Genomic DNA, 27,831 nt, shown 5'->3' with positions numbered 1-27,831 from the left:
GCCGTATTGGCTCTGCGTTGGGGGTAGTGCAGGCTCAGTCCACAGCAGTGAAGTGTAGCAGCGAAGAGCAAAGGCAAGACACTCATCAACACTTCAGTGAAGACAACTGGCGGCGATGCGCATAGAAGGGGTGGTCCTTCTCCCTTATAGCTTGTATTTGTTTCTTATGCCATCACTTTAGTTGCTTATTGCATATGCTTTTCTTCTTCTTTTGTCTTGTTATGCTTTTAATTTGTCGCCTTTTGGCTTTTAGTGGTTGTTATTTTCATTTACTTATTTAATTTTTTTTTATGCATTTGCTAGTGTATGTCAGTTTTTTTTGCGGTTCTCGCACATTGCCACTTTTATACAGTTTTTCGATGATATTCTTTATTGGATGACACGGCACCGCCCGATTGCGTTGTTTTAGTTGCAGTTCTCCGTTCAACGCTACAAGTCGCTTTTTACAAAAAGGATAATTAAATTAAGTATCAACTCTGCGGGTCTTGAGTTGACGTGGTGCCGGTCGTACGGTTGTTTCATAATATAAAATTTTTGGAAATATCGGTTGAAATTGTGAAAAATATTGTGTACATATGTACATATATAAATAAAAAATAAAATATACGTACATCTATGAAAGTTTTCAAATTATTTATACTCTTTTGTGCACAAAAAATTATTGTTAGTGAATAGTATTAGAGAAGCTATATGAAATATACCTTCATTGTTCATATTCATACTAAAGGATACAAGGCATACAAATAAAGGATACGCGTCGATCATGATTATTATGAAATTCGTTCAAAGGTATGGAAAAAGCAGAATATGGTTAAAATAAAAAAGTAGTGAAAACCATTTTTTAATGAAACTTTAAATTTTCTGTGGAAAAAACAAACATGCGTATAAAAAATTAATATTTTAATTCAAAATAGTTTTAAGTAATTAATTCTCTTGTTTTCAGTTAGTTTTCAATACGATTTAATTTCCGAAATAAAAAACTGTTTTAGAAGTTGAAATCATCATAAATAAAATTCAAAAATTTTAAATTGAAAAATATTTAAGGAAATAGTATCCAGAATGGTTAAATGACTAACCTGTATTATTAAAAGCTGCTAAACATTAGCGCCAAGGAAAGTATAAACGTATTGTATTTTGTGAAAGTCTTAAAGAGTCCCCTCTTAAAACTAATTTTCGAGGCTTTCGGCTTTGTCCTTCTGATTTTCTTCTTACGCTTTATCAGAGTTTTAAAACAAGTTGGATCTACCATATTATATAGAGTATTCTTACCACATGTTTGCTTAAGCGGTTATATTCACTTATACCAAAATTTAAAAAAATGGATAGGACATATAGCGAATGTACATATGGTATTTGAGAATAGTCTTTAAAAATTTGAAGTGGATCCAAAAATGTTAAACTTGTTTTTCCGAAACGGCTGGACTGATCGGCATGAAATTTTCATAGTACCTTCTGAGATATATTTGTCCGGTAATAATCAAAGTAGTAAGGTTTTTGATAAAAGTTTATTCAAGCCACTCTTAAGTGTAAATGTTCTCACAAAAAACCACTTTGGTCAAAAATCAAATTTTTGCTAGTCCTTATTCTGAAGTACAATAATAATACTTATTTTTAGGTTTTTCGATTTGAGATAATAATGTGCAGAAAACTCTCTCTTATCGCCAGACTCCCTTTTACGAGTGTGCTCTTGGAGATCGGTTGGCGGATCAAGGGAATGGATATAATCTCTTGAAGACCAGGGATCCGTAATAGTTGACATAATTCTTAATCCTTTTACCATTGATATGCTTTTTAAGGTTTGGTTAAACCTGTCACAAATTTTATTAATACATTTATAAAGGAAATATACGCAAAAGTCATTAAAATGAGCTATATAGTTAAAACATAGCCTTAATAGAAAACGAAAGGGTTCATGTTTTCGTACATGGTGGGCCTATGTTCAGATCACCAGTGAGAATTATTTGAAATTACATTCATGATTATGATTTTATTAAAAAAAAGTTTATACATAAGATCTTTAATTTCCAAAACCTGCTACTGATATCCCACGATTTCAGAATAACGTTTCCAGCACACAAATCAATGTAAAAAGAGGCGAGTAACACGAGAACTAAGTATTGAGCTCAGTTAATGATTGAAGCATAATGCCAGAAGTAGAATTTTACTGAAAACTCGAATTTAGGGAATGACTCAAAAAGCTTGGAGAATGTGACTACGATTCAACACAAAATAAATTTAAATTATAAATTGAAGACCTCTAATGGACATCCAAAATGAATTCTAAGATAATATTTTACCTTTTTTTGCAAAACGTTTTGATTAAAGTGTCTGATATAATTGTTTTTTAGAAATTGTAATTACTTTTTGAAGACCTGTATATTATTATATATTCATTTGAATTTAAAAAGTCGAAAAAACATAATTTATAATTATACATGGCGTGAACAGGTTTTAAAATTTATCTTAAAAATCCTTATTTAATTAATCCGACTTGTCACTTTTTCTTTGAAACAAAAATTTTACTAATTAACAATTTTTACTTTAAATTTTCTTTTCACTCATGCAATCTGTCTGAAACACATGCGATCATAATTTTGCTTCGCCGGTATTTAATCAATAGCACAACTTAGACTTTTGTGAATCAAAAATGTTTGGATTTTTATATAGAAAGTCTAAAGGGAAGAACTAACGTTGTTCTTTAACTTCGAATATATGTATATTAGGGTGGGTCAAAAACACCGAATGTTTTTTTTCCGCTTGATACTCTGACAAATTGGTTAATTGACAATAAGAGCTCATACTTGGAAGAGAAAAAAACAACCTTCGTTTTTTTTACCCACCCTTATAATAATTATATATTATATATATTTTAAGTTGAAATACAAAAAATACTTTTCAGTCCCTGATATTAGAAAGCTCTATTTATTTAGACAGTGGGTCAAAGTAATGCGATTTAAGTACTCAACTTTAGGTGTAGGATGTAGCGTCAGATCCCACAAAGAAGAGAGAGACAAGGCTGAGTTTAAAGAAAACTTTTTTCCAATGGGCATAGCATCTCCTCAGGTCAATGTTAAAATCAAACTTTATTTTTGACTATTTGAAGATTACGCCAAATTTTAAGAAGAAACTATACCAAATGATGGTATTCCTGAAACATTATAAATGAAAGATTTTTTAAAATAAATAAATGTATGAAGTCAAGTTAATGTATTATATTTTTATTATTTTTTCTAAATGTTTTACGTGGTAAATAATAAAAAATAATCTTCAATATCACACAATGAATCTCTTCTAATTGTCATCTTTATATGATTTTGTTTGAAACCATTAATAAATTGAAAAATCGAAAACTTTTATTTATTTAAAAAATATAAATCCTAACAAATATTTATAAAGTGTTATGTATCAAACGACTTTAGTTTATTTTTATTTTTTTGTGTGACAGTTTTCTTCAATTTTTGTCCCTATGATTACAATTAAGGCCAATTTCATCTCTTCAGCTAGACCTCTCGTGACTTTAGTGAGCACTGGTCTACCATCAAAATTACCGCGCTTGCAAAGAGTTTATGGTGAGATAGAAATTACTCCAATGTTGAAATTGTCTGGAAAATAGCGAGGTACATCTATTCCAATAACTTCTTTTTTATTGTGCCATTTTATCGAATCTAAGGTTAAAATAGCTTGGTTCTCGGCCTAGGTGAACTATCCACTTAGAATAGTTTGCCCGTTCCAGAATTCGAATAATTTTTTTATGATAAAGTGGAATTGTGCTACAAAATTAACTACAAAGCTAAAATAGACAATAAAAGTATGTAAACAGTACATCAGCAACTACTAGCAGATTTGAAAAGCCTTATTCCAATCTTCTGCAAAGCGAAGTCATTATTTTACAAAACTCTCACGGCAACACGCCTGTTGGTTCGAGAAAATTAAAATTTTTTAAAAATAAATATTTACATATCACTTGAAAACAAATGTCTAATTTAAACATATGTTTCGATGTAAAATAGAAAGACCTCAAAATAAATGAAGCCTTTCGGTTTGCAGAACACTTTAATTGAAATCATTCGGTCTGTAAAAACGAAACCACATCGGTTTTATTAAGTTTCTGGAACATGCCTGAAGGCGTGGTCGACAATTTATTTAAAAACTTACGATCCAAGCACGTTTTATTCAGTTATATTGTTTCCCAAAGTTGTTAAATCAGCGTACAAGTATATTTTTTTTATAAAATAAGTACTTTAAATTATTTCCGATAAATAAATATATACTTTATATTTAGAGCTTAGCGACTTTAAACCTTAAAATCGATCAAACTATTTACTAATTTATATATCTAATTTCAGGCGGCACAAATCAACGTAAAATGAAGCGTAGAAAAACTAGAAATAAAACCACCAAAAAAATCACATTACCTAGAGGAGGAAACATGTCATGGGATTGCTATATAAAAGTTTCAAACTCTTGAATATAATTCTGGGTGAGTGTAAGCATTTTAACATTTTTACCTATTAATAGAATGCATTAAAGGATGTTAGATGTGCTCTACTTAATTCGTTTGTACAAGTATGTATGTGTTTTACTAGAATTTCCTGTCAAGCCATTCGTTATTATGCCTATGGTTTCTACAAATTCCAGCGGCCATTGTATCGAGTAATAATCAAAACGAATGCCATGAAATCCACCATGATTTTTTCGATGTATGGACGTATGTAAGCTCATAAGTGAATATTAGGGTGGCTGAGAATTATCAAATGATAAAATATAGTTATAAAGAAAAGTAAAATATTGTGGTTTTAATATTACATATGTACAATTTATACTTCTTTGAAAATTTTTAACTGAGACTCTTCTAAAACTAACTTAAAAGTGTTCACATATGCGTCCAAGCATAAAAAGAGGGGCAACTCGAACATGCAACTGTATGACTTAAGTAGATTGTTGAAACTTAAAATTCAACTATTACAAAGTTATAAATTAAACAACAAAGCAAAGTTCCACTTCTCTGAAGAAATCTTGAATAATCTTTCAGTCAAAATAACTTAATATATACCTACATAAAAAAAAAATATTTATATATATATATATATATATATATATCGCTCCGCGGGAAGCAAAACGACCTCAATGAGACTCTTACATTTGCTTTGAATTCGTACTAGCCTCTTGATTATACTTCAGTTTTTGTGGACCTTAAAAATTTCGTTGTCTAAATTTCTTCTCTAGGTTAGAGCAAGTCGGTATTTTCGCAGGCTGCTACATAAATTCTAGTCTTCTAATAAATTCTAAATCTTAGGGACTAATTGAACAAACAACTGGTATAAATTAAATAAACTGGCATATTTTAAAATTGATATAAAACGTTCGTAAAACTTTAAACTAAATCATTGCTTCGTACATACAATTTTTGTCAAGGGAGCACAACTCAAACCTAGCCAACAAAGAAGTGACGAATCGAAAATGGATAGATCGATTGCAGATTGATTGCCTCTGTAAACTGACACAATTTCATTAAAATCTTTTTTATGACGAAAGTATCCAATGTTGCATTCATCGAAAAAAAACTAAATAAACAATGAAATATTTTTATCTAAACGATATAATAGACAAAAGTACATTATCTCGAAGATTTTGATAAACTCAAAATTCTGACCGTATTATAAAATTCCTTACCATGAAATTTAATAAATCTAAATTAATAAAATCATTATATAACATATGTATATTTCAGCTAATAATATATGCTATACAATAAAGATTGGGAAATCAATTTGCAATTCTTTAATTGCAATTTTTTTTGATTCTCATCCAACTAGTTTGCGGTGGTAGTCAGACACAAACGCTACTATAATTAAATTCTTTTTTAATGCATATTGCAAATATAAGCTAAATTAAATACGCGCCACCCTAATGAAGTTTCACTCGTTTAGTAAGAATAAATGCCGTAGTGCATAACAGCTCAATTTCTTACGGCCCACTAGGTATAAAAAAGCGAAATGCGAAACTACATAATAAAATTCAAACAATTTCTATAACTTTGAAAGTCCGAAAGTAAAGCTAAACGCCATATTGCCCTCCTAGCACATGTGTTATTGTATACTTTTGAAGCTATCCATATCTTACCGTTACCTAAAAAAAATTAGCCACGTAATTCCTACTGTGCATATCTGTATATATGAGTTGGATGATATTCGCTTGTGTGAGTGTGTGTGTGGATTCCACTTCTTTTTGCGCCTGTGCATTGCGCCGCGCTTGATTAACGAATTCGCGAGGGAAAAGCAACAAAAACATACATACACATATACTTGTGCATGTGTATCGTTGTTGGAGGTTTACAATCGATAAGGGTATGTATTTGGGGCGGAGCTAACGACATTGGAATAGTACAGTGATAAAATGAAGAAATTTTGGAATTTCTTTAGCCTCTTATGGGCTAAATGTAGTACAGTTATTTATGAAAATTAAAATTATAAATATTTAATGAAATATTATTATTTTAATTTGATTTTTTACCAAAATAATATAATATTTTAGTGAAATATTTATTTTTTTTAAGGAGGAAGAAAAGTTTTTCGGAAATTTAATTTATGAAAAAATTTTATTTACATTTGCATTTTTTAGTTCTAAAATTATTTTTTTCGAGTGGAAAACGTATACATTTTATATAAAAATATCTACATGTAGGTACATATATACTTGTAGTAAAATATGCCAATAAGTTTTTGCACCTGTATGGCAGGGTGGTTGATTTAGCTGTCCACAGCATCCCCAAATGAATAATAGGTTTAATAATGCATTCCTCAATGCGTTTGTATGTACTTATGTATGCATTTGCTATATATTCTTTACAGATTCCCTGGAAGATCAAGAGGGTGGAGCTATGTACATATCGTGCGATGTCTCAAATGGCGGTCCAGTGGAACCAGAAACGGGATATGTGCCCAACAATCCATTATTCGGTTTGGCGTTGGATAGTCCACAGGTACGATAACGGTTAAAACTGAAATAATCGCGGCAAGCGCAAAGCTTTCAAATTAATAATTAATTATATTAAACGTAAAGCTTTACGAAGACTATTGAAGATAGATTTGTCTACATACAAAGTAAAGATGAACTTTATTGAAATCTTTGTTAGAAAAAATAAATAATAAAGGAAAAAGCTCCAAAGTGTTCTACCGACGCTACTTGAGATTAATATCTGAATTGCGTGTAATTATGTAGCGGACTTGGACAATATTTACTAGTGGCATAAGAATACATTGTGTAAAAAAAAATTTTAAGAAATGAGTGTTTTACCTAGATTGAGTTAAAATATATATCGGTAAATAAAGTTTTTTAAATTCTATCTTCGTATTAACAAAACATTTAAGGAAGGGCTCAGTTCGGGTGTAACCGAACGTTTCATACTCTTGCAACGTGGAAGGATGCAAGCTGAAGAAATAACTTCAGGTGTTGGCAAAACTTCATATCAAAAAATGTTGCGACAGAATTCAACATTCATTATACGACGAAATCATAAATGGATTACAATCAAATTTGGTATATACGGTATAAGGCCAACGGGAAGTTTCAAAATCTTTTGTGAGGTATATGGGAGATAGGTGTAGTATTGACCCGATTTTATATATTTTTGGAATTACAAAAGATGCTCTCTGAGTTTCATTAAGGTACCTCTACATACTATAAACAATTTATATGGTCTAAAGTCAACCGCATATTTGAAAATCCTAGGCTAAGGCTAGTTTTTACCCTATTTTATCCATTTTAGGCATATCAGCGATGCAAGCTCACTCAATTTAATTAAGGTAACCCATATATTTGCCGATATATGGGGTATAAAGTCAGCCGAGACTGTGAAAATATTTCTATTAGGTCTCCCATATACCTAATTAGGGAAATGTTTACCAGATTCAACCCATTTTTGACAATTTGATACAAACATACTATTATCAGAAAAATATTCCCTTCTAATTTCAATTATAAATCTCCCATATTGACCGATAGTTTTGGTAAAAAGTCAGCCATTGCCTCTGGGTACCACATTTATGGTATCTGGAGCTTGAATAGTTATGGCCCGATTTTGACAATTTGCAGACCTGAGATGGCATAACTGAAACTGGCACTATTCGTTCAAAGTTTTATTCCGATATATTAATTGGTGCTTGATTTGTATACTGGAAAGTGAGAAATCATATGGAATTTAACGTTGTGTTATACTTGTATGGATTGTAGGAGTGATTGTAATCCGATTCCATTTTCGCACTGCAACATCGGAATGTCAAAATATTTCTACGAACCACGCGTTTAGTTATTGATTTATCGCACTTTTAGTAATTTTTTCTTATTAAAGCATGATCGTTATATGGGACGCGGTGATCATCCGATTTCATTTATTTTCACGCAGTCGCAAGAGGTGTCGAAGTGATTTAGATGATGTAGCTTGAAAGGTTTGGGAGATATGCACATTAAATCTATTAGGGGCAGGACCAATCTCCATTTTTTAAAATCGGATCAAACCACAGGTGCCCTTCGTTATTGCAATTCGTTGAACAAAACTACGGTTTTGTATCTTAACTTGCACTTACGGACAGAAGTCACTCGAAATTCAACTCGTCTCGAATTCAACTCGAAATTCAACTCGTCTCGTCATCCCGATCATTTATATGTATATAACTCTGTCTATCTCGATTAGTTTAAGGTGAATCAAACAACTATACTCTGAACCAGCATGTATAACAAGAAAAAGCGTTATTTTCGGTTGCACCGTAGCTAGAATAATCTTCATAAATAAACATTTTTCCATACAAGAGCTTCATTTTGATTGTTGAGTTTATATGGCAGCTATATGTTTTAGTGGTCTGATATCGGCAGTTTCGACAATTGAGCCGCTTTTAAGGAAAAAAGGACATCGAACAAAAAGGATCGATATCATAAAAACTGAGGACAGTTAGCATGTATGTATACAGACAGACCGGCAGACGGACACGGATGAATAGATTCAGCTCGACATCCTGCTCACTTATATATATATTTTTCTATGGTCTCCGACGATTCTTTCTTGGTGTTAGAAACTTCGTGGCAAATTTAAAATACCCTGTGTAAAAAATAAGTAAAAAATCAACAAATGTATAAAAATTATGTAATTAAAAAAAAAAAATTCGAATTTTAATTCAAAAGTATTTTTGTATTTTCTTTTTTTTTTCAATCGCCCCAACAGCAAGAGTGTGCTGCATCTTCCTGTGTTGGCTGTTTGTCCTGTCAAGGCAATACTGTTTTGCCCATCTCATCGCTGACGTCCAACGACTTCGATTGCGGTTCCTGTTTCGATTCGACGTCAAGTGCTATAACCGGTGTCGGTATTGTTGGGTCCACACAAAATCACTTACAACAACAGCAACAGCAAGTGGGTCTCGCTGGTAACAGCAGTACGAATACTACCGCCAATCACAACAACGCGGTCAGTTACTGGAGTACCGATGAGATGGCTTCATCGTTCCCAGGTTTACCGCCATTAGACATCGATCCCTTGCCTAGCCTCTTCCCCTTCTCACCGTGCGGTGCCTCATATAATTTCTCCACAAACCCGCATCAAGCATCGCTCTCCTACACCGTCCATCCGCATCAGATGCTCGTCTCACCCGGCGGTCAAGTCTCACATCATTCCCAGAGTCAAACGCAAAGCACACAACATGGCAATTCACTCAGTTCTAGTGGCACACCAACACCTTGCTATTATGATCCCAGCAGTAGTGGCATGATAGGCGGATCTGCGTCCGGCGGCAATACGTGCAGTCAACATATTAATACAAATGTTGCGCCGCCTCCACCACCAATGTATCCCAGCATGAGTGTGAACGTCAGCATGAATATGACAATGCATGGCTACGGCGCGGAGGGTACGGTGCCCATGCAATGTTCACAGGTGGGTGCTAAGTGTGGAGTGCTAATAAATACAAGTGCTATAATTTAGTTCTGAATATTTTTCAGATGCAGTGGACGCCACCAAATACAAATTCTTCCGTCAATGTTCTCTACCCGCCCTTACTCAGCCCAACACATTATCCACCCGCGGCCACATATTCCTTCACCGCCGATTTTCGCACACCAACGCTGCAGCAATCCAGTCAGAGTCCAGGAGCTGGTGTTTTGCCTGCACTCAACGATGCCGTCATTGTCGAGGAGGATTCACCGTCGCCGACAAGCGATACATCACGTCATCTATTCGCCGCTGGCACAGAGCTTGCGCCTGCCTTTGCATCACCAACGAAGAGTCCTTACGATGACGATGAGGATAGCAACGAGGAGGGCTCCGACTCAAAGCCCAATCTGTGTAGGCTTTGTGGCAAAACTTATGCACGCCCAAGCACGCTCAAAACACATCTGCGAACTCACTCGGGGGAGCGACCCTACAGGTAAGGATAAAACTATTAGCTTTTATTTCTTGAAAATCCAATATTGACTTCGATGTTATTTAGATGCCCGGATTGCAACAAGAGCTTTTCGCAGGCCGCCAATTTGACGGCACATGTACGCACACATACCGGACAAAAGCCATTCCGCTGTCCAATTTGTGATAGACGTTTCTCACAAAGTTCCAGCGTCACCACGCACATGCGCACCCACTCGGGCGAAAGACCATATCGTTGTTCTTCGTGCAAGAAATCCTTTTCGGACAGTTCCACACTAACAAAACATTTGCGTATACATAGCGGCGAGAAGCCATATCAATGTAAATTGTGTTTGCTCAGGTATGTACGAGTATTTCATATATACCAATATGTAGGTAACTATGGTAAACAAGTGAGTTGTAGGAGTTAACTATGAATTGATAACAAATCACCGAAAAAAGCTTTTAGAAAAAAAATATGTAATAAAAATATATAATAGAGAAACATATAAATTTTGGAAGAAACTCTATAGCTCTTTTTTGAAACGAGATTTGAATCTTAATTTTAGAAATACTAAAAATCAAAAGAAAGAGAGAGAGTAAAAAAATGATTTAAAAAAAAAGCAGTAATAAAAAATCATCAGTGTTCAATAATCAACACGCCTTCCGTTGTCGTCGTACACTGCCAAAATATTCATCGATCTTAAATATAGCAGCGGTATCAATTCCGTCCTATGTTGGTATAGTATTAGCTAGACCCAGAGCTTGTCTAGATGATGCATGGGTCGAGACTGGTGGTTTAAAAAATAAGCAGAATAACAGAAAAGCGTGTATTGAAAAAAGTATTGAAAACAGCGAATTTATGCTGGAAGAGCTACGGTAAGGAAAAAACGACTGAGCTTCTAAACAAATCGCAAAAAATATACTCGCATGCAAACTCACGAGCATTATTAATTACAAAGATTTAGATGTGTAATGACCCTTAAATAATAACATATCCACCATATAATTGATTTCTCATACGCCAATAAGTTAGAGAAGTGTACAAAATAAGGTTATGTTTTTTAGGTTCTCTTATCAGCTTTGTGAAGAAGCAGCTTACACTTCTAGAACCCTTCATTTATAGAACAATGTGAAAAATGGCACAATTATTGAAGTTTTCTTTTATTACCGGTTTAGGTGATACCAAGCAAATTATGTCTCTTATTCTTTTTTTAACTTACTTCTAGTATGATACTTCCAAGGATGCACAGTTTTTATCGATATTTTGTTTAAACATCCGAAAGTATTGAGATTGATATTGTCTTTGAAATTTAAAAAGCAAAGTAAAGGCCATTAAATAAATTAAGATTTGTAGACAGTGATATATTTAATGGCGTTTTCAACAACAGTTAGATTTGGAAAGAGAGAAAAATAACAAAACTGTCTGATCAACTTAAATTTTTGTAAATGAGAATCAATTTGGATATGTTAACATACATGATAAGGCAATAGCGAAAAAACCGATGAGCGGCTGAATAAGTCAAGAAACCCACAGCCTCTAACGGTAAGAAACCATTTTTCCTTTGTGATTGTTCGACGTTGAATTCTTAAGAACCAACGATTTATAGACAAAGTTAAAACATACTCCTATTTAAACGATTTTGGAACAGCTTACAGGGGAAACGTGGCCAAAAATCTGTTAACCAGAATCTTCAATTGGGGTATATCTAAATTTGTAGTTTATTTGATAAAACAACAATAATGATACAAGCAGTCTTGCAATTCGTTCTGATAAGTTGAGATGAATCAAAAACAAGCAACACCAATTATTTTCATGGTTGAAATATCAACTTCTTTGCAATTTTTTGTATAAATTTATAATTGTTGGAATATTATCGGGTAAAAATCACTTATAAGCAAATAATCACAACAAAAACTATTTATATTTTCGCAGATTTTCACAATCCGGCAATTTGAATCGCCATATGCGTGTGCATGGAACCAATCAAAATAACGGCAATAACAATGGCAATGGTGGTAGCAATTTGTTGACATGACAAAAGGCGCGAAGTGGCGCCGCATTTCAACATTACTATCCTCCATACACCCACGGTGCTCACAACCTTTCACATGGCCCACACGCACACACCCATACCCACGCCCATGCTCACGCCCACGCCCACAATCATCCGCACATGCATATACCAAGCAGTAATTATGATTATAGCAGCTATGGCATCAACGATTACACTTCACCCGGATCACAAAACTATTCAGGGTATTATTTTTGTGCACTTAATAAGCCCAAAATGGAGCGATTCTATTAGCAAGAACACTAGTAACATAAAGTTTTTACACACTAAAAGAGAGAAAGTGATTATTAGCCGAGCAAATGTTAAGAAAACATCGGTAAATGATAGAAAAAGGCTTATATAGGTGTACATACATACATATGTGCATGTACTACGAGAAACTAATTAAAAATTAACAAAACAAAATAAAAATACAACAACAAAGCAAAAATTAAGCGACAAAAGTTTGGTTGAAATGCTCAAATTTAACATTAAAGTTTGTAAGTTTAACAAAAGTTGACCGTTATATCATTGTTAAGCAACCAAAATGTAAATACAAAACAATGGATAACGAGTTTTAACTAAAATAAATTTATAAAAGTTTGTAAGTTTTAACAGTTAAATATGCATATGTAGATATTCATTAAATAGAAGAAAAGCTTAAAAAAAAAATACAAAAACACGCATAAACAAATTAAATTTAGTTTTCAAGTTTTTATGATCCCTTATGCGTTATAAAGAACTATTAGTGTAAACAGTTTTAAGTTTTTTTTAAAATATTTCTAATATACAATCGGTCACTTAAGTAGGTGTACTAACTTTATTTAAACTATTGTAATAGCAGCAAATTGTATAGAATAATATGAGAATTTTCTCAGCTTATAGTACCAAACTGTTTAAAATATTAATATTTTATATATTTTAAAGCAAAATCTCGAATTTTCTTTCATTGTTGTGTACTTACTTAATTGACTGATGGTTGTTTCTAAATTAAAACTCCAAAGATCGTTCCACATATTTGCCTTGACTTTCTTAAGTTATAATTTAGCAAATTCACATGTATTTGCTTTCTTCAATTAAGGCTGGTGCTGTAGTAGAATTAAAAACATCCCCAGACACCGTTAATAGATTTTAAAATTATTCATACATTTATGTGTTTTGTATTTGTATAATGTTTATTTTGCCCCTTCGTCTTCGAGCTGAGCATATCGTCAGTAATCCCGCCTTGTACTCTAGTCAATGGGACGTTCTACTTATCTTTAGTTATTTTTTAGTTCGATAATTTTCTCATTTACATAAGCGCGATCTGATGTTGAAAATTTTATACTTACAAATACATACTTAACGTAATTATGTACTTACATGTATACTTATTATTACTATTATTATATAAAATTTGTATAAAATTAATTAGACAAATAAAGCCATACTATAAAGATATTTGTGAAAATATTATTTCCGAAATAATTTTGTGGGTCTGATCAGTGAAGTTACACAAATTTACAACAAGTAGAAAGTAAGAAAATATGTATGTTTAAAACATGATAAAAAAATATCCAGTATGTGTAAAAAAACTCGAGGCCAGATTTCAAAATTTTTTTGGCGATTTTTAATGCAACGGTCAGCTGTAACAAAAAATTACTATAGATGGAAATTGTAGATAAATAAGATTATAGTATTTATAAAAAATGTATGACTACTTTTTTCAAAGGCCTACCGTTTCGGAGAGGAGAATGCTCCTTATAAAATGCACACTTTTCCAAGCCATGTATGAGATAGTGTACTTAGCATAAAACTTTTTAAATCGTTTGGGGTTGGCTTGCACATATTTCATTTGTTGGATCGATCATATGAAATTATTATGGTGTGTGACGATTAAGCAATATTTTTCAGCATCAAAAAAATCGAGTGTAATTTTTTTTCTTTATTTACGGTCACAAAAAAGTCAAAACCATTTTGCAATGAGTGCCAGTAAAATTTTGTACGATCGAAAATGATGATCTAAGAAAATATTGTTTTTGTAGCGGTATAAAACATTCAAGAATGTTCTTCTCCGAATATAAAACCAATCTGATGCATCAAAACACGGGAGTAACAGTATGAGTTTACACTTACGAGACATTCCCGAAACTTAACAAGTTGTATTGATAAGTTGTCGTCTGTTTGTTTAGTAATGGAAAATAGATTCTACAATTGTTTAGTAAAAATAACAAATATAATTGCTTTAACTAGACAATATGAACTCTCACACTTGAAAGAAGTATGTATAACGAATAAAAATTCGATGAAATTCCCAAGTACTCCAAACTATATGACTTCTGTTAATCTATTTTTGATCGGATGGGGATTTTAAAATAAAAGCTTTGCCATTTTCGGATTCGTAGTAGACAAATGACTTTGGTTCAAACGAAACAAACGCGCACTAAATTTTCGTTAGGTCAAATATAGTCTTGGCTATGAAATGGTTAACTCAAGATTACCTATTTATGCTGTGGTTATTCAAGTATATGTCAAAACTACATCACTATTAGACTGTGTTTGTCGCACCAGAAAACGGTGTTAATATCGCTGAAATTATTGTACGGAACGATCGGACATTTTTAGTAAATTTCTAGAAATAGGTGTTGCAATTTCTCACTTACATTTAGAAAAAGATGAAATCAGATACCCGTCAGTAACAATTTAATTAAAATCAAATCACCAAAAGGCTGAAAAAGCAAAACCACAGTTATTTAGAGTTGTTCGACAATGTAAGAACCTACAGATACAAATTTAAAATTTTAAGAGCTGAAGCGTTGATTGGAGATTAACCTCCAAAAGTTTACTGATTCAGAACATGGGAAAGTTAGTCACATAAAAATTTAACAAATGAAATATTTCCTCGTTAAAAAACCTTTCCTTAGTATAATTTCTGCAAGTGCCGTCTAAAGTATTTTTAGATATGATAAAATTAAATTTGAGTAGTAAGTTAAATATATTTCAACTGGCGCGTGCCTATTTCAAAGCTTTGTACAATTGCAAAATAATTACATCAGTCTAATTTGCACCTCCTAACCCATATTTATTTTCAAGTGTTCCTTATCTCAATGCTTCAAACACATATTAAACGTACATATGTTTAACAAGAATATACTATTTCCATTCATAAAAGGTATTAGCGTAAAAATGGGTTAGTTCCTATATATGATGAAATTGATAAGATTGTTGTTGATTTGCTACAGTGTTTACAATTAGGAAACACAATTGCCATCATAAGAGATGTAATTGTAGAGATTAAAAAGATGAGAAATTTGTTAAATTGTATATCAAGAAGCTGAACTACAGAGTGGACCAAGAGTGATTTTTTATTTCAAAAAGAGATATGTATGTACATTAGGGTGGAGCGAAAAACATTTTTTTTGTTTGCTTAGCCTGAGGGTAAAATCTGTAGATTATAAAAATAAAAAATTTTTGGACAAAAAAAAATTTTTTTTTAACATCTGGTGGCGGCCCACTCAATTTGAAAGTAAATTTTTGAGTTACGTGTTCTTGGAATTATTCTTTAAGTATATTTATCAAATAAATATTAATAGAAACCATAAATCGCAACTATTTTGGAACAAAATATGAACGACAAGTATCAGGTGTAACTGAACATTTTATACTGTCGCAACTTGCAAGGATCAAAGACCGGGAAATTACTAAAGGTGTTGGCAAAATTTTATATTAAAGGAAATATTGATCCGATTCAACCCATTTTTGACACAAAGACATACTATTATTGAGAGTTTTATTTACAAGTATTTATTTTATTATATGAATCCATATATTCAGTACCTAGGGGCTTGAACAGTTTTGGTTCGATTTAGACAATTTCTGACCACAAGGTGGCATACTTTAAACACATTATTCACGCAAAGTTTAAAACCGATACTTTTTAAAAAAATATTAAGCTGCAGATGCCCCTTCCTAATATGATCCTGTATACCAAATAACAGTATTGGAGCTTATTTATGGCAATTTATTTGTTTTTTATTAATGGCGTTTTGTGGGCGTGGCAGTGGTCCGATTACGCCCATATGCAATACCAACCGTCTTACGGCGCCTAGTAACATATGTACCAAGTAACTTCAAGATAGTCAACCGGATTTCACTAACACTCATTATCTAGCTCGATTAGTTTTAGATAATACAAACAACCGTTAGGTGAATAAAACTATTATACTCTGTGGCAACGACGGTTGCGAGAATATAAAAATGTAAACTTTTGTCAATAAATGTAAATAAGGCGATTTCCGAGATGCAAATGAATACAATTTTAACGAATTTTTACATGAAGGGGTAGTAAATTTGCATGTCAAAAGCTTAAGTTCGTACAAAAATACGATAATTTCGAATGCGCTGATGGTTTGAGCAAAATACAGTGAACATTTGATAAAGTGTACTAATCTATCATACATTTTCTCTACAGAGTTTCGAGTTCTCAATTTTTACAAATATTTTAAAATTTTCTTCTTTTAAATCAAGGCTGTTGTTATAGTCGATCAACGAGATGCAAATGTGTAAAATTTTAAAAATATGTTCATTGTTTTCTAATCTTCGTGAGAATTTTAAGTAACAAATAGTTATTTATTATATTATTACATAAATATAACCTACACACCTAAGCAATCTTATTATAATGTATGTATGTACAAACCTACATATATGTATTGTATATATTTGCATATTTGAACACGTCTAAAATCGTAAAAAACATTTCAATTACAATACATTGTAATTATTACAATACAATTCGAATTTCACAACAGATTGCTGACGTGCTTACATACTTCCATACATACAATGAATTATGCTCTAAAGAGAGGAAAAAGATTTTTTGAATTCTCTTAAAATTTCGGTAGAAAACTAACCGGCAGTGTTCCGACTGATGAATTGCAATTATCTGAGAATACAAAGAGCTTATATAATAATTTATAAAACACATAAAGAAATTTAAGGTTTGCAAAATTCTTTATTTATCTTAAGTAAGTATTAATAAACTTGAAGTAAAAGTTGTTGTTGTAGAGACATAAAATATTCCTTGACATTTTTGGAAAGTGCTGAAAAGTTTATAGTTGAGATTTGTGTTGATACCGTTGAGGTAGTACCGATTATTGGGAGAACACCCAGTGGAAGCAGTTTGAACTAAGCATATTTTTGAAGGGTTGAAGCGAAATTATGTTTATATATATGCTGTGAATGTATGGTTTCAATTGCGCTCGGCTTCAAAGTAATATTTACAATATATTTGAAAATTTTAATTTTATCATCTATATTTTGCATATGCAAAAATGCCTAATATACTATAATTATTTTAGAAATTGGTGAATAATTACTAAAATTAGCTCATGGAAAATAACTTTGTGTATCGCTTAAATAAATCGTACAACAATTTGAGAATGTTATATGAAAAGAAATGCAGAAAATTGTTCGATCCGAGTGGTTGGACTCAAGTCGCCCGTGTGAAGGTAAAGGTAATCAGCAACAAAAATATACGTGTGTAAACGTGATCTAATGATGGTCCCCCTCTTTGATGAAATCATAACAGTTAGAAAACGTCATAGTAGAGAGAAACTTTCAAAGAGTCTATTTTGATCAACAGAACACTCAAACAAAAAAAATGCACAACCAGTTGTTAGTTGTTAGCGTCGCATTTATAGGATGAGTATGCGTGGGTTTTTATATTGTAAGAATTGTAAGTGTAGAGGTAGAACTTTAATACTTACACGAATAACTGTTTGTATTTTATTTCCTTATCGTTAAGAGATTTTAGGCATATATAATTGTGTTGATTTCAGGAAACTATCATGGGAGGTATAAGAAAATAGGCGGCAATTCGATGTAAATTGCACAATATAAAGAATATTGTGTGTACAAAATATATATTATATTTGTAAACAGGAAATATGTCTGATATCGCAACTAGCACAAAGAATGTTGTTAATTTATTATTTTAGCACAAATGGATTGTATTTTACTTATATAAACACTTACATACATACATATAATATATAGTAAATAGGCTTTATGAAGCAAATGAATTTATGAGTACAATTTTTCAAACAAAAAATTTTATCTCAAATAATCTTATTACAAATATGATATTCTATAATATGTTCTATCAAATGAATTAAAATGGAATTGTGACTCATTTCACAGCTTTGTGAAATTATTTTTTTGGAGGTTTCCCGACCTAAAACAACATAACATTTCCAAAAGCCGCATATTTACCTAACATTCGCTTAAATTAAGAGCAAACACATGAAAGAGCAAAATAAAAACTCTTATCACAGTTTAGCTTTTATATATAATTGCTTTATTGCCGACTGCGCTCTAGCAGAGACAATAATAATGTTTTGCGAGCTAAAAGGCAAAAACGGTCAAGTAGATTTTCGCATTTCACCGCTGGCTATATAAAAATACAGTTGAAAATTGATTTACACCCAAATTAACAAAGAAAATATTATATTTACGAATCTCACTTTATGAAGCTACAAGCTGAGCGCAAATTTAGTAAGTACAACGTCAGATTGAGTTAATTGCAACGCACTTAAACCAACTTTTGCCCGAGTCGACTTATGTATTGCTTGATTTCAATCGTTTTGGTACTTATGTATGTACACTTGTGTATAAATAAACACCCCTTTTAACAAGCACATTGGAGAGTTGAGAGATTCAGTTGACTTTGTGCGTGTGCCAAGGATGAAATGATGCGAGACTCTTTGAATCGAGAGAGAGCTGTCAAAACCCACATTTTTTATAACATTTGCCAATCATGCCACTGTCGAAAGAAAATGGATTGGGTATTATAAAAAAAACTTTTGGGTATTTTGTATTTCAGTATTATTTTTAGGTGCTCCGTCCCCGAGTAGGCCTATATAACGCATATACATCCCTATATACGTGTATTTATATTATAAAATTTTTAAAAAATCATATAACATAAAAAAAATTGCATATAAATAAAAAAAAATTATAACAAAGAAACAAAACAAGTCATAATAAAAGATCATGGTTTTATAATGAACGTTTTAAATTAAATTAACAAATAAAATTTAGTTGCACGTTATTCAAATGTATTTGTGTCGTTCCTTGAAATTTCGTTTCGCACTGCTTTTGTTAGCTATTTTTGGCTGGTTTATTTCTGGCATCCCGTTTTTTTTGACATCAGCTGTTCGAAATTCCCTGATTTTAATAATCAGGGAAAGAGAATAACAGAAAAATCAGCGAAAATGAGAGAGTCTCGCATCATGTCATCCTTGCGTGTGCTGCGTTCTGTTGTGAATAACTTTTGGGTTCTGTATTAAAATTACTTTTGCACAACGGGCCAGACGAAAAACGAACGAGCACATCAAATAATACAAATTTTCTACACGCCGCTATAGACAACAACATAAAAAAGTGAAAAAAATAATTACACGTTTCTACAAAGTTGTTTCCCTCTTTATATGTGTATGTGTGCAATTGATTGGCAAGCAATATGCGGACATTGTAGCGATTTGTGATACTATTTTTTATAATAACAATTATTGTGTTTTTTTTTCGGATTCTGATACAATTACTGCCACTATTATATTTATCGATTAGTTGATAAAAATTATAAGATTCGCATAAGCAATAGTAAATAATTTGTATAAGCACATTCCTTTCCCGTTAATGAAAGTGATAAGTGCAATATAAAATTTCAAAAAAAAATTAATTAAAAATTATATGTAACAAGAAATTATACGTAAAGTTTGTGACACGACAAAAAAAGTGAAATTTGTTCAATTCTGTGTGAAGAGCAAAAGTATTAAACTTAACTGTAAATAAATTATTGTAATAAATAATATCAAATAATGAACCGGACTAGAAAAAAGATTGAACGTCCAAAAAACCCATATCCAACGGTAAATTTGCTCTCGCGCTTCAGTTTCTGGTAAGAATTGCAATTAATCATACATCATTTACATATGTGTAGAGTATTGAATGGAGACGGTGTGTTCTGTTCTTTGTGTAATTCACGTGCATTCTGCAACTTTGTTTTATCTGTGTATTAATTATTGATTTTAGTGTATTTTTATTTCATTTTATTCATTTATGTGTAAAAAAAAAGTCATTATCATTTTTATTGAATAAATAAAGCAAGATATGCTTCTATTGTATCAGCTGGGTTTTTAAGTGCTTATTGTTATAAATTATTCATGTAGTATGTACATACATTTTGTCGATTGTAGATTCCGAAGTTATATGTATAAGTATACATAAATATATATACCATATGCATACATATGTATGTGTCTGATTGCCGCATTGTAATTAAAAATAATTAAAGAATTAAGCAAAACCAACGGAAATTGAAACAAAATTGGTTAATATAAATTTTCTTATAAATGCGGAAAAAAATTGTATGAGAAAAAATTAAAATACATATTTTATGACTAGTGTGAAGATTTCTTGGCTTCATATGAAATTGATCCTACATACTTAATGATTTCATTAAAAATAACATTCTATAGTCGTACTTATATATATGATTTTATTAAATTAACACTATATATAAGTATATTTACATATGTATGTATATGCCGAGATGTGCATATGACTTGGCATATTTGTCCATCTAATAATAATAAGGTAGTACATACATACATACCTGTTTTTTAGCTTGTGGAACAGAAATTGCTAATTACCAAACAAGCTGAAAAAATAAGAAAAAACCTATGTAGGTTTCCGAGAGGCCTAGAGGTTTTCGATTACTAAAATAAATTTGATACCCTCAAATATGTTCTGCTATTTAATCCGGCAATACTTTCTAAATACTAACATTTGAACGAACATTCTAATTGATTATTCTAAACTACATAATTAATTGTGTGTTCCTACCAACTTTGCTAGAATGTTAATAAAACTAAAAAAAAAATCGAATAAAGAAATGTAATTAATTATAAACTTACATAGAGAATTGGTTATAGGTTCATTAAGGTGAAGCGACATATGGGAAATATTTATATGTACATACATATGTATATAATTTTCGTAATGGCATGGCAATGAAACATAAAATTTAGAAGTTACTTGAACAAGAAAAAACGTTAACTTCGATTGCAGCGGTGCTATAATACTCTTCACAAATAAAAAAAAGTTTCCATACATTAACTTGCTTTGAAACGGTAAGCCAATTTTCCATGTCATGCCAATTTTCGTGAAGACAACTGGTCAAATAAAAAATTTTTCTGTACAAAAACATGATGTTGATCGGACAGTTTGTATGACAGCTATATACTACAAGTATAGTGTTCCGATCTGAACTATTTGTTTGGATATTGTAACGTTGCTTTGGGCAATAGTCCATGGCAAATTACGTGAAGACGCCTTGTATTAAAATAAAAAAAGTTTTCCATACAAGAACTTTATTTTGATCATTCAAATTGTATGACAGCTATGTGCTATAGTGATCCGATATCGGCGGTACAAATAAGCAGTTTTTGGGGGAGAAAAAGACGTGTGCAAAATTTCAGATCAACATATTTATGTAAACATATGTTTGTATATACTTTATAGGGTCTCCGATTCATTTCAATTCTCTAAACCGTAACTGTATCCACAGAAGCTACACATATAAGTGCATACACATCTACATATGTATGGTATACCGTTTTTGGTTACTAATCACCGGCAGGCCTTTTGTGTCAATCATTGCAGTTGCAAATAATTATTGGTACAACGTGGTCTCTTGGCTATTAATATCTTGAAGCATTGCAATGATCGCCGAATGGCCCTTAACAATTTGGTAACCATTTGAAAAGTTCCTAATGAATACTGATTCTAAATATTTTATTCTAAGCTCTATACCGGACTACTATGGTGTTAATAAGGGGCATACTTATTTCTTAAATGCAAATAAATGAGTTCCAGAAGTCGGGATCTGAAGCTAACTTTAGATAATTTTTATTCAAACATCCTCAGTAAAATATTTAAATAACGCAAATATTTAAAAATCCACTTTCAATTAACGCTCAACATAAGTGTTCGTTTATTAGCCGTCATTATTAAATACTTTCAATTTATACAATCAATTTTATAACTTCGAGGTTGTGCCAATAAACCGTTTACAAACATTTGGAAACAAGAAAAATTTAACTTGGTTTATTGGCCTCTACAAACAGTCTTATATATATACATTTGTAACGCTTTGCACTCTGCGCTTGACGTGCGTACGCTCTCCAACCGGTTTTTCGCTCACTTCTTTAGTGTGTGCTCTTAAATATTGTTTAGTATTGCTTCCGATTTCTAATTGCAGCCGCTTTTAGGTTAACTACTTAAGTAGTGATATTTATGCCACTCACAGAGTAGTAGAAAATAAACAAATTCTGTTTTTTTTCGCTTATACCCTTCTAGCACAACGCGCTCTAAGTGCTTTAAAAAAATTAAAAATAATTTTTTTGTTTTTAGGTGGATGCGAGATATCTTTCGTTTGGGTCTAAAGGGTCCGCTAAGAGAGGAGGATTTCTATCAAAATCTTCAATCGTTAGATAGCGAACTACTTACCGATAAGTTTAGTAAGCTTTGGGAAGATGAACGCCTGCGTAAAAAACCCAGTATTTTGCGCGTGATTGGACGCGCCTATGGATCAGTATTTTTGCCACTTGGCGTGCTTTATTCCTTAACTGAATCAATTTGCAAGTAAGTCCTAAACTTATACATCTATCTTATAAATAACTAATAATTTTTATGACTTTCCATGATTTTAGGGCTATACAACCGCTGTTGCTGGGTGGTCTTGTCGCCTACTTTGTCGAAGGTCAGACTACAACAACCGAGTTGGATGCTTACAAACTTGCTGCTGGCATTGTGCTATGCTCTGTGATACCAGTTTTTTCCTTTCATCCGTTTATATTTTACATATTTCAAGTAGGCACTAAAATAAGAATCGGCCTATCGGGTCTAATATATCGCAAATGCTTACAAATCTCTAAAAATGCCAGTAACGATGGGTTGCGCGGTCGCGCCATTAATATACTCTCGAATGATGTGGGGCGATTCGATGTGGCGCTGGCTTTTCTGCATGACCTGTGGAAAGGACCGATCGAGTCACTTATTATCGGATATCTTATGTATCGTGAGATTGGTATCTCAGCAGTTATTGGCGTGGCATTCATGCTGAGCTTTATACCTTTGCAAGCTTATGTCGGTAAGAAGGCGGCCTATTACCGACGAAGAAATGCCGAGTGTACGGATTTGCGTGTAAAGTTGATGAACGAAATTATACAGGGTATACAAGTGATCAAAATGTATGCGTGGGAGAATTCGTTTGCCAAACTAATAGCGGATATAAGATATAAAGAAGTGCGCGCTATTAAGGGTACCTCGTATATACATGCGGCATTGAGTTGTACCTCTATGATATCACCGTTATCAGTTTTTCTCGCGTTGGTTTCCTACATTTACCTCGGCGACTCATTGACTGCTAAGCGCGTGTACACTGTGTCTTCGTATTTTAACATGCTAAACGATTCGATGGTACACTTTTGGCCATTAGCGATCACATTCGTGTCGGAGGCAACTGTATCAGCGAAACGTGTGCGAGAATTCCTACAAGATGGAGATGCGGCGACAACGCCGGTATTGAAAAAAGATAAGAAACATTTGGCGAAGAAGAATAATAATGAGAGCAATGAAAAAGTGGAACTTAACGGCAATGTGAGTGAAGGCGAAAATTTCTTAGATCTTGCAAACGGGCGTGAAGTACATCCACACGCCGAACGAAAGGGTGTCGATATACGAAATGTTAGCGCAACATGGAACGCAGCTACACCGACGGATGACAAGGGCAATGTAGCACTTTCGAACTTGAATGTGAAAATTAGTGAGCGAGCTATGGTAGCTATTGTGGGTCCTGTTGGTTCGGGCAAATCGACATTACTAAATGCGCTGCTGGGTGAGGTTAAAATTAATTCCGGTCAAATTGTGATTAACGGTAAATTATCATATGCGGCGCAAGAGCCTTGGGTGTTCGAGGGCACCGTACGCGATAATATTGTATTCGTGGATTCATACAATGAACGACGCTATAATAAAGTAATAAAAGCATGTGCGCTGGAACGTGATCTAGAGCTGATGCCGAATGGAGATTTAACAATTGTCGGCGAGCGTGGAGTTAGCTTGAGTGGCGGTCAAAAGGCTCGCGTTAATTTGGCACGTGCAATTTACCACAAAGCAGACATCTACCTGCTCGATGATCCACTTTCAGCTGTAGACACACATGTGGGAAAACATATATTCGAGCGTTGTATTACAGAGTTCCTATATGATAAGATAGTAATTTTGGTGACACATCAACTGCAATATCTTTTCGAAGTGGAGCAGCTAATACTTATGAATTCGGGGCGTATTGAGGCACAAGGCAGATATCAGGATCTACAGAAAAATGAAAAGTGCCAGTTCCTACTAATGCAAGCTACTTATGAAACACCCAATGAAACTGCGGACTCAACAGATGCGCTTAGCGTTGATAGCCGCATGTCGCGCAGTGAGTCAGAGAAGAGTATGGAACATCACCAGTTGCTGCGCGCGGATGAAGCGCCAGTCGAGGATTTAAATCAAGAGCAACAGGCAGTGGGTTCCGTGAAATTGGGTGTCTACATGTCGTACTTCAAGGCCTTAGAAAGCCCCATACTACTTTTCATAATTGTGGGATTATTTATATGCGCCCGATTTATGTTAACAGGAGTCGACTACTTTTTGTCTAGGTGGTAAGTAAAGTTATACACTGCTCTAAAGATTTTTTAGTACAAAATTGCTAAATTCACTCTAACTCGTTCAATAATTTTTAGGGTTATTTGGGAAGAGAAGGTTTCAATAGCCAGTACCACGCCCATGAGCAGCTTGAAAGAAAATAATATCACCTTATTGGCGAATGAAACCATGGCCAATCGTTCGTACGTGCATAATGATGCGGAAAATGAGGAAGCAGTGCGTCAAGATTTGGTCACTTTCTATGCAATTATACTAGGCTCCACAATGATCGTTTACATTCTGCGTACATTCGGTTTCTTCCGCATGTGTCTTCGTATATCGCTCAAACTGCACGATCGTCTTTTCCGTGGTATTACACGCACCAGCATGTATTTCTTCAATGTCAACTCATCTGGCAGGATTCTAAATCGTTTTGCAAAGGATATACGCACCGTGGACACTGATGTGCCACACACATTATTGGACTGTATAGCGGTAAGTCAAAGCTAGAGTGAGATTGGATTGCTTCATCATTAAAACTAAAATTTTTTCTACAATATATAGTTTGCTATTGACATCTCTGGCGTTCTTATAATAGTAGCCATTGCCAATTATTGGCTATTAGTGCCAGCAGCATTTATTGTTGCTTTCCTATTTCTCTTCCGTTACATCTACGTGAATACCAGCCGTAGCGTTAAGCGCATCGAGTCGATTAGTAAGAACATTTTTACTTCATTTTAGATTATTGTGAATAATTATAACAATTCCATATTACAGCTCGAAGTCCGATATATTCACTGACCAACCAGACATTTCAAGGACTCAGCACCATACGTGCGTTACAAGCTGAATCGGCACTGGACTCTGAATTTCACGATTACATGAATGGCAACACATGCGCCTGGTTTCTGTTCATCTCCTGCACACGTGCCTTCGCGCTGTGGTCGGACTTCTTATGCGTGCTCTACATTGCAGCTGTGACTTTCAGTTTCCTACTTTTTCACAACGAGTTCAATAGCGGTGATGTCGGCTTGGCTATATTGCATTCAATGACCATGATTGGTATGTGCCAGTGGGGTATGCGACAGACGGCGGAGTTAGAAAATGATATGACGAGCGTGGAGCGCATACTCGAGTATACACAGCAGCCACCGGAACCGCCGCTACACACAGAGCCAAGTAAAAAACCGAAAGGAGAATGGCCCAGTGAAGGACGCATTGAGTTTGTGGGTCTGAATATGCGCTATTCGCCTAAGGACTCTTATGTATTGAAAGGTCTAAACTTTGTCATAGCACCGCAAGAAAAGATCGGTATTGTCGGGCGAACTGGCGCGGGAAAGTCCTCCATTATACAGTCACTCTTTCGTTTGGCTTGCAATGAGGGCGCGATACTCGTGGACAGCGTTGATATTGAAAGTCTTGGCTTACACGATTTGAGAAGTAAAATATCGATAATACCACAAGATCCGGTATTATTTTCGGGCACATTGCGCTATAATTTGGACCCCATGGAGGAGCGCAGTGATGCGGAAGTGTGGAAAGCATTGGAAGATGTGGAGTTACGCGCGCATGTATCGACATTGATTGGCGGCATTGCGTGTCGCATGTATGACGGCGGTGCAAATTTCAGTGTGGGTCAACGGCAACTGGTTTGTTTGGCACGCGCCATTCTCAGGAATAACAAGATACTTATATTGGACGAGGCTACGGCTAATGTGGATCCAGAGTAAGTTAGAATTATACAATTTTATATTATATTAAGATTTGTTATAGAATTGAAATGCTTTTGTTACAGAACCGATAAACTGATACAGAAAACTATTCGCACCAAATTTGCTAAATGCACAGTGCTAACAATAGCCCACCGCCTACACACCGTAATGGAAAGTGATCGTGTCTTGGTAATGGATGCTGGTCAAATGGTGGAACTTGGTCATCCATATGAGCTGTTGCAACGACCTCACGGTTTTCTGCGACAATTAGCCGAACACACTGGAGTCGCGATGACGAATTTGTTATTGAATGCGGCCGAGAAGAGTTACCATCAAAAGGAAAAAGATGTATAAACGGTCACATACGTAACTTTTGCTATTAAGACACCATTAAAGAATTTAATGTGATAAATTAAACTTTTGTAACTAGCCATTGATTATTTACAGTCTCGAAATTAAATTCTGTACTTACATGTAAATTAAAAAATCTCATAGATGACCCACAAAACTTCTGCTTTGTTACTTAAAATATGTAAATGTACATATATATTGTATATACGAAGTTACAACATATACGCTATCTAGTATATATAAATAACAAAGATTTTCGTAAAGAATTTTGTAAAAAAAAAAAATATTTTGTACTGCTTTATAAATACTACTATTTTTATATACAGGTTAGAAACCTTTTCCTACTGTCAGGTAAAGTGTAGCATTTTATACTGAGGGAGTAGTGGAGGAAAAGAGCACAAACTCACATATGTGTGAATCTTAAAAATAAAAAATAAAGAAAATATATATGTGTAAACTAATAATTTGTTGTTTAAATTTGGTGAATAAAAGGGAAGATAATATATTACTTAAATGAATGCTGAAGAAAATTATAAATAATAAATACTGCGCCTACTTTGCCTTGTTTAGAAAAAAAAAAATACGCAAA

General features: G+C 33.4%; 2 protein-coding genes across 3 annotated transcripts; both read left to right on the top strand.

Annotated features, from left to right (window-relative positions):
- Nucleotides 1–353: 353 nt before the first annotated feature.
- Nucleotides 354–13,881, top strand: gl (glass). Of its 2 annotated transcripts, none has more exons than XM_036368167.2 (7): nucleotides 354–789; nucleotides 4,347–4,480; nucleotides 6,852–6,982; nucleotides 9,218–9,922; nucleotides 9,994–10,412; nucleotides 10,476–10,748; nucleotides 12,324–13,881. In XM_036368167.2, exons 2-7 carry the CDS (start codon nucleotides 4,435–4,437, stop codon nucleotides 12,424–12,426), a joined length of 1,677 nt encoding a protein of 558 aa, XP_036224060.1. In that variant the 5' UTR covers nucleotides 354–789; nucleotides 4,347–4,434; the 3' UTR covers nucleotides 12,427–13,881. The 2 variants fall into 2 exon arrangements, with proteins under 2 accessions (XP_036224060.1, XP_014098995.2); XM_014243520.3 differs by having other exon boundaries at nucleotides 355–789; nucleotides 9,988–10,412.
- Nucleotides 13,882–19,728: 5,847 nt separating this feature from the next.
- rdog (red dog mine) lies at nucleotides 19,729–27,706 on the top strand. The gene is made up of 7 exons (XM_014243521.3): nucleotides 19,729–20,380; nucleotides 22,897–23,127; nucleotides 23,196–25,196; nucleotides 25,278–25,674; nucleotides 25,744–25,894; nucleotides 25,957–26,905; nucleotides 26,975–27,706. The coding sequence occupies exons 1-7, from the start codon at nucleotides 20,301–20,303 to the stop codon at nucleotides 27,243–27,245; spliced, it is 4,080 nt and encodes a 1,359-aa protein (XP_014098996.2). The 5' UTR covers nucleotides 19,729–20,300; the 3' UTR covers nucleotides 27,246–27,706.
- The last annotated feature ends 125 nt before the right edge of the window (nucleotides 27,707–27,831 follow it).

Source organism: Bactrocera oleae, chromosome 2 (genome assembly GCF_042242935.1).
Source record: "Bactrocera oleae isolate idBacOlea1 chromosome 2, idBacOlea1, whole genome shotgun sequence".
Classification (NCBI taxonomy): Eukaryota; Metazoa; Arthropoda; class Insecta; order Diptera; family Tephritidae; genus Bactrocera; species Bactrocera oleae.
The sequence above is the reverse complement of the archived record's forward strand: the minus strand, read 5'-3'. Positions and strand labels throughout refer to the sequence as shown.

What these genes read in the sequence shown, in the direction of transcription:
- rdog (XM_014243521.3), top strand. Translation starts at nt 20,301, where the DNA reads ATGAACCGGACTAGAAAAAAGATTGAACGTCCAAAAAACCCATATCCA. An exon ending in TTAACTGAATCAATTTGCAA is followed by an intron (nt 23,128 to 23,195) that starts GTAAGTCCTAAA and finishes CCATGATTTTAG; the next exon opens with GGCTATACAACCGCTGTTGC. An exon ending in CATTATTGGACTGTATAGCG is followed by an intron (nt 25,675 to 25,743) that starts GTAAGTCAAAGC and finishes TACAATATATAG; the next exon opens with TTTGCTATTGACATCTCTGG.
- gl (XM_014243520.3), top strand. Translation starts at nt 4,435, where the DNA reads ATGGGATTGCTATATAAAAGTTTCAAACTCTTGAATATAATTCTGG. An exon ending in ACTCTTGAATATAATTCTGG is followed by an intron (nt 4,481 to 6,851) that starts GTGAGTGTAAGC and finishes TATTCTTTACAG; the next exon opens with ATTCCCTGGAAGATCAAGAG. An exon ending in TCGGGGGAGCGACCCTACAG is followed by an intron (nt 10,413 to 10,475) that starts GTAAGGATAAAA and finishes GATGTTATTTAG; the next exon opens with ATGCCCGGATTGCAACAAGA.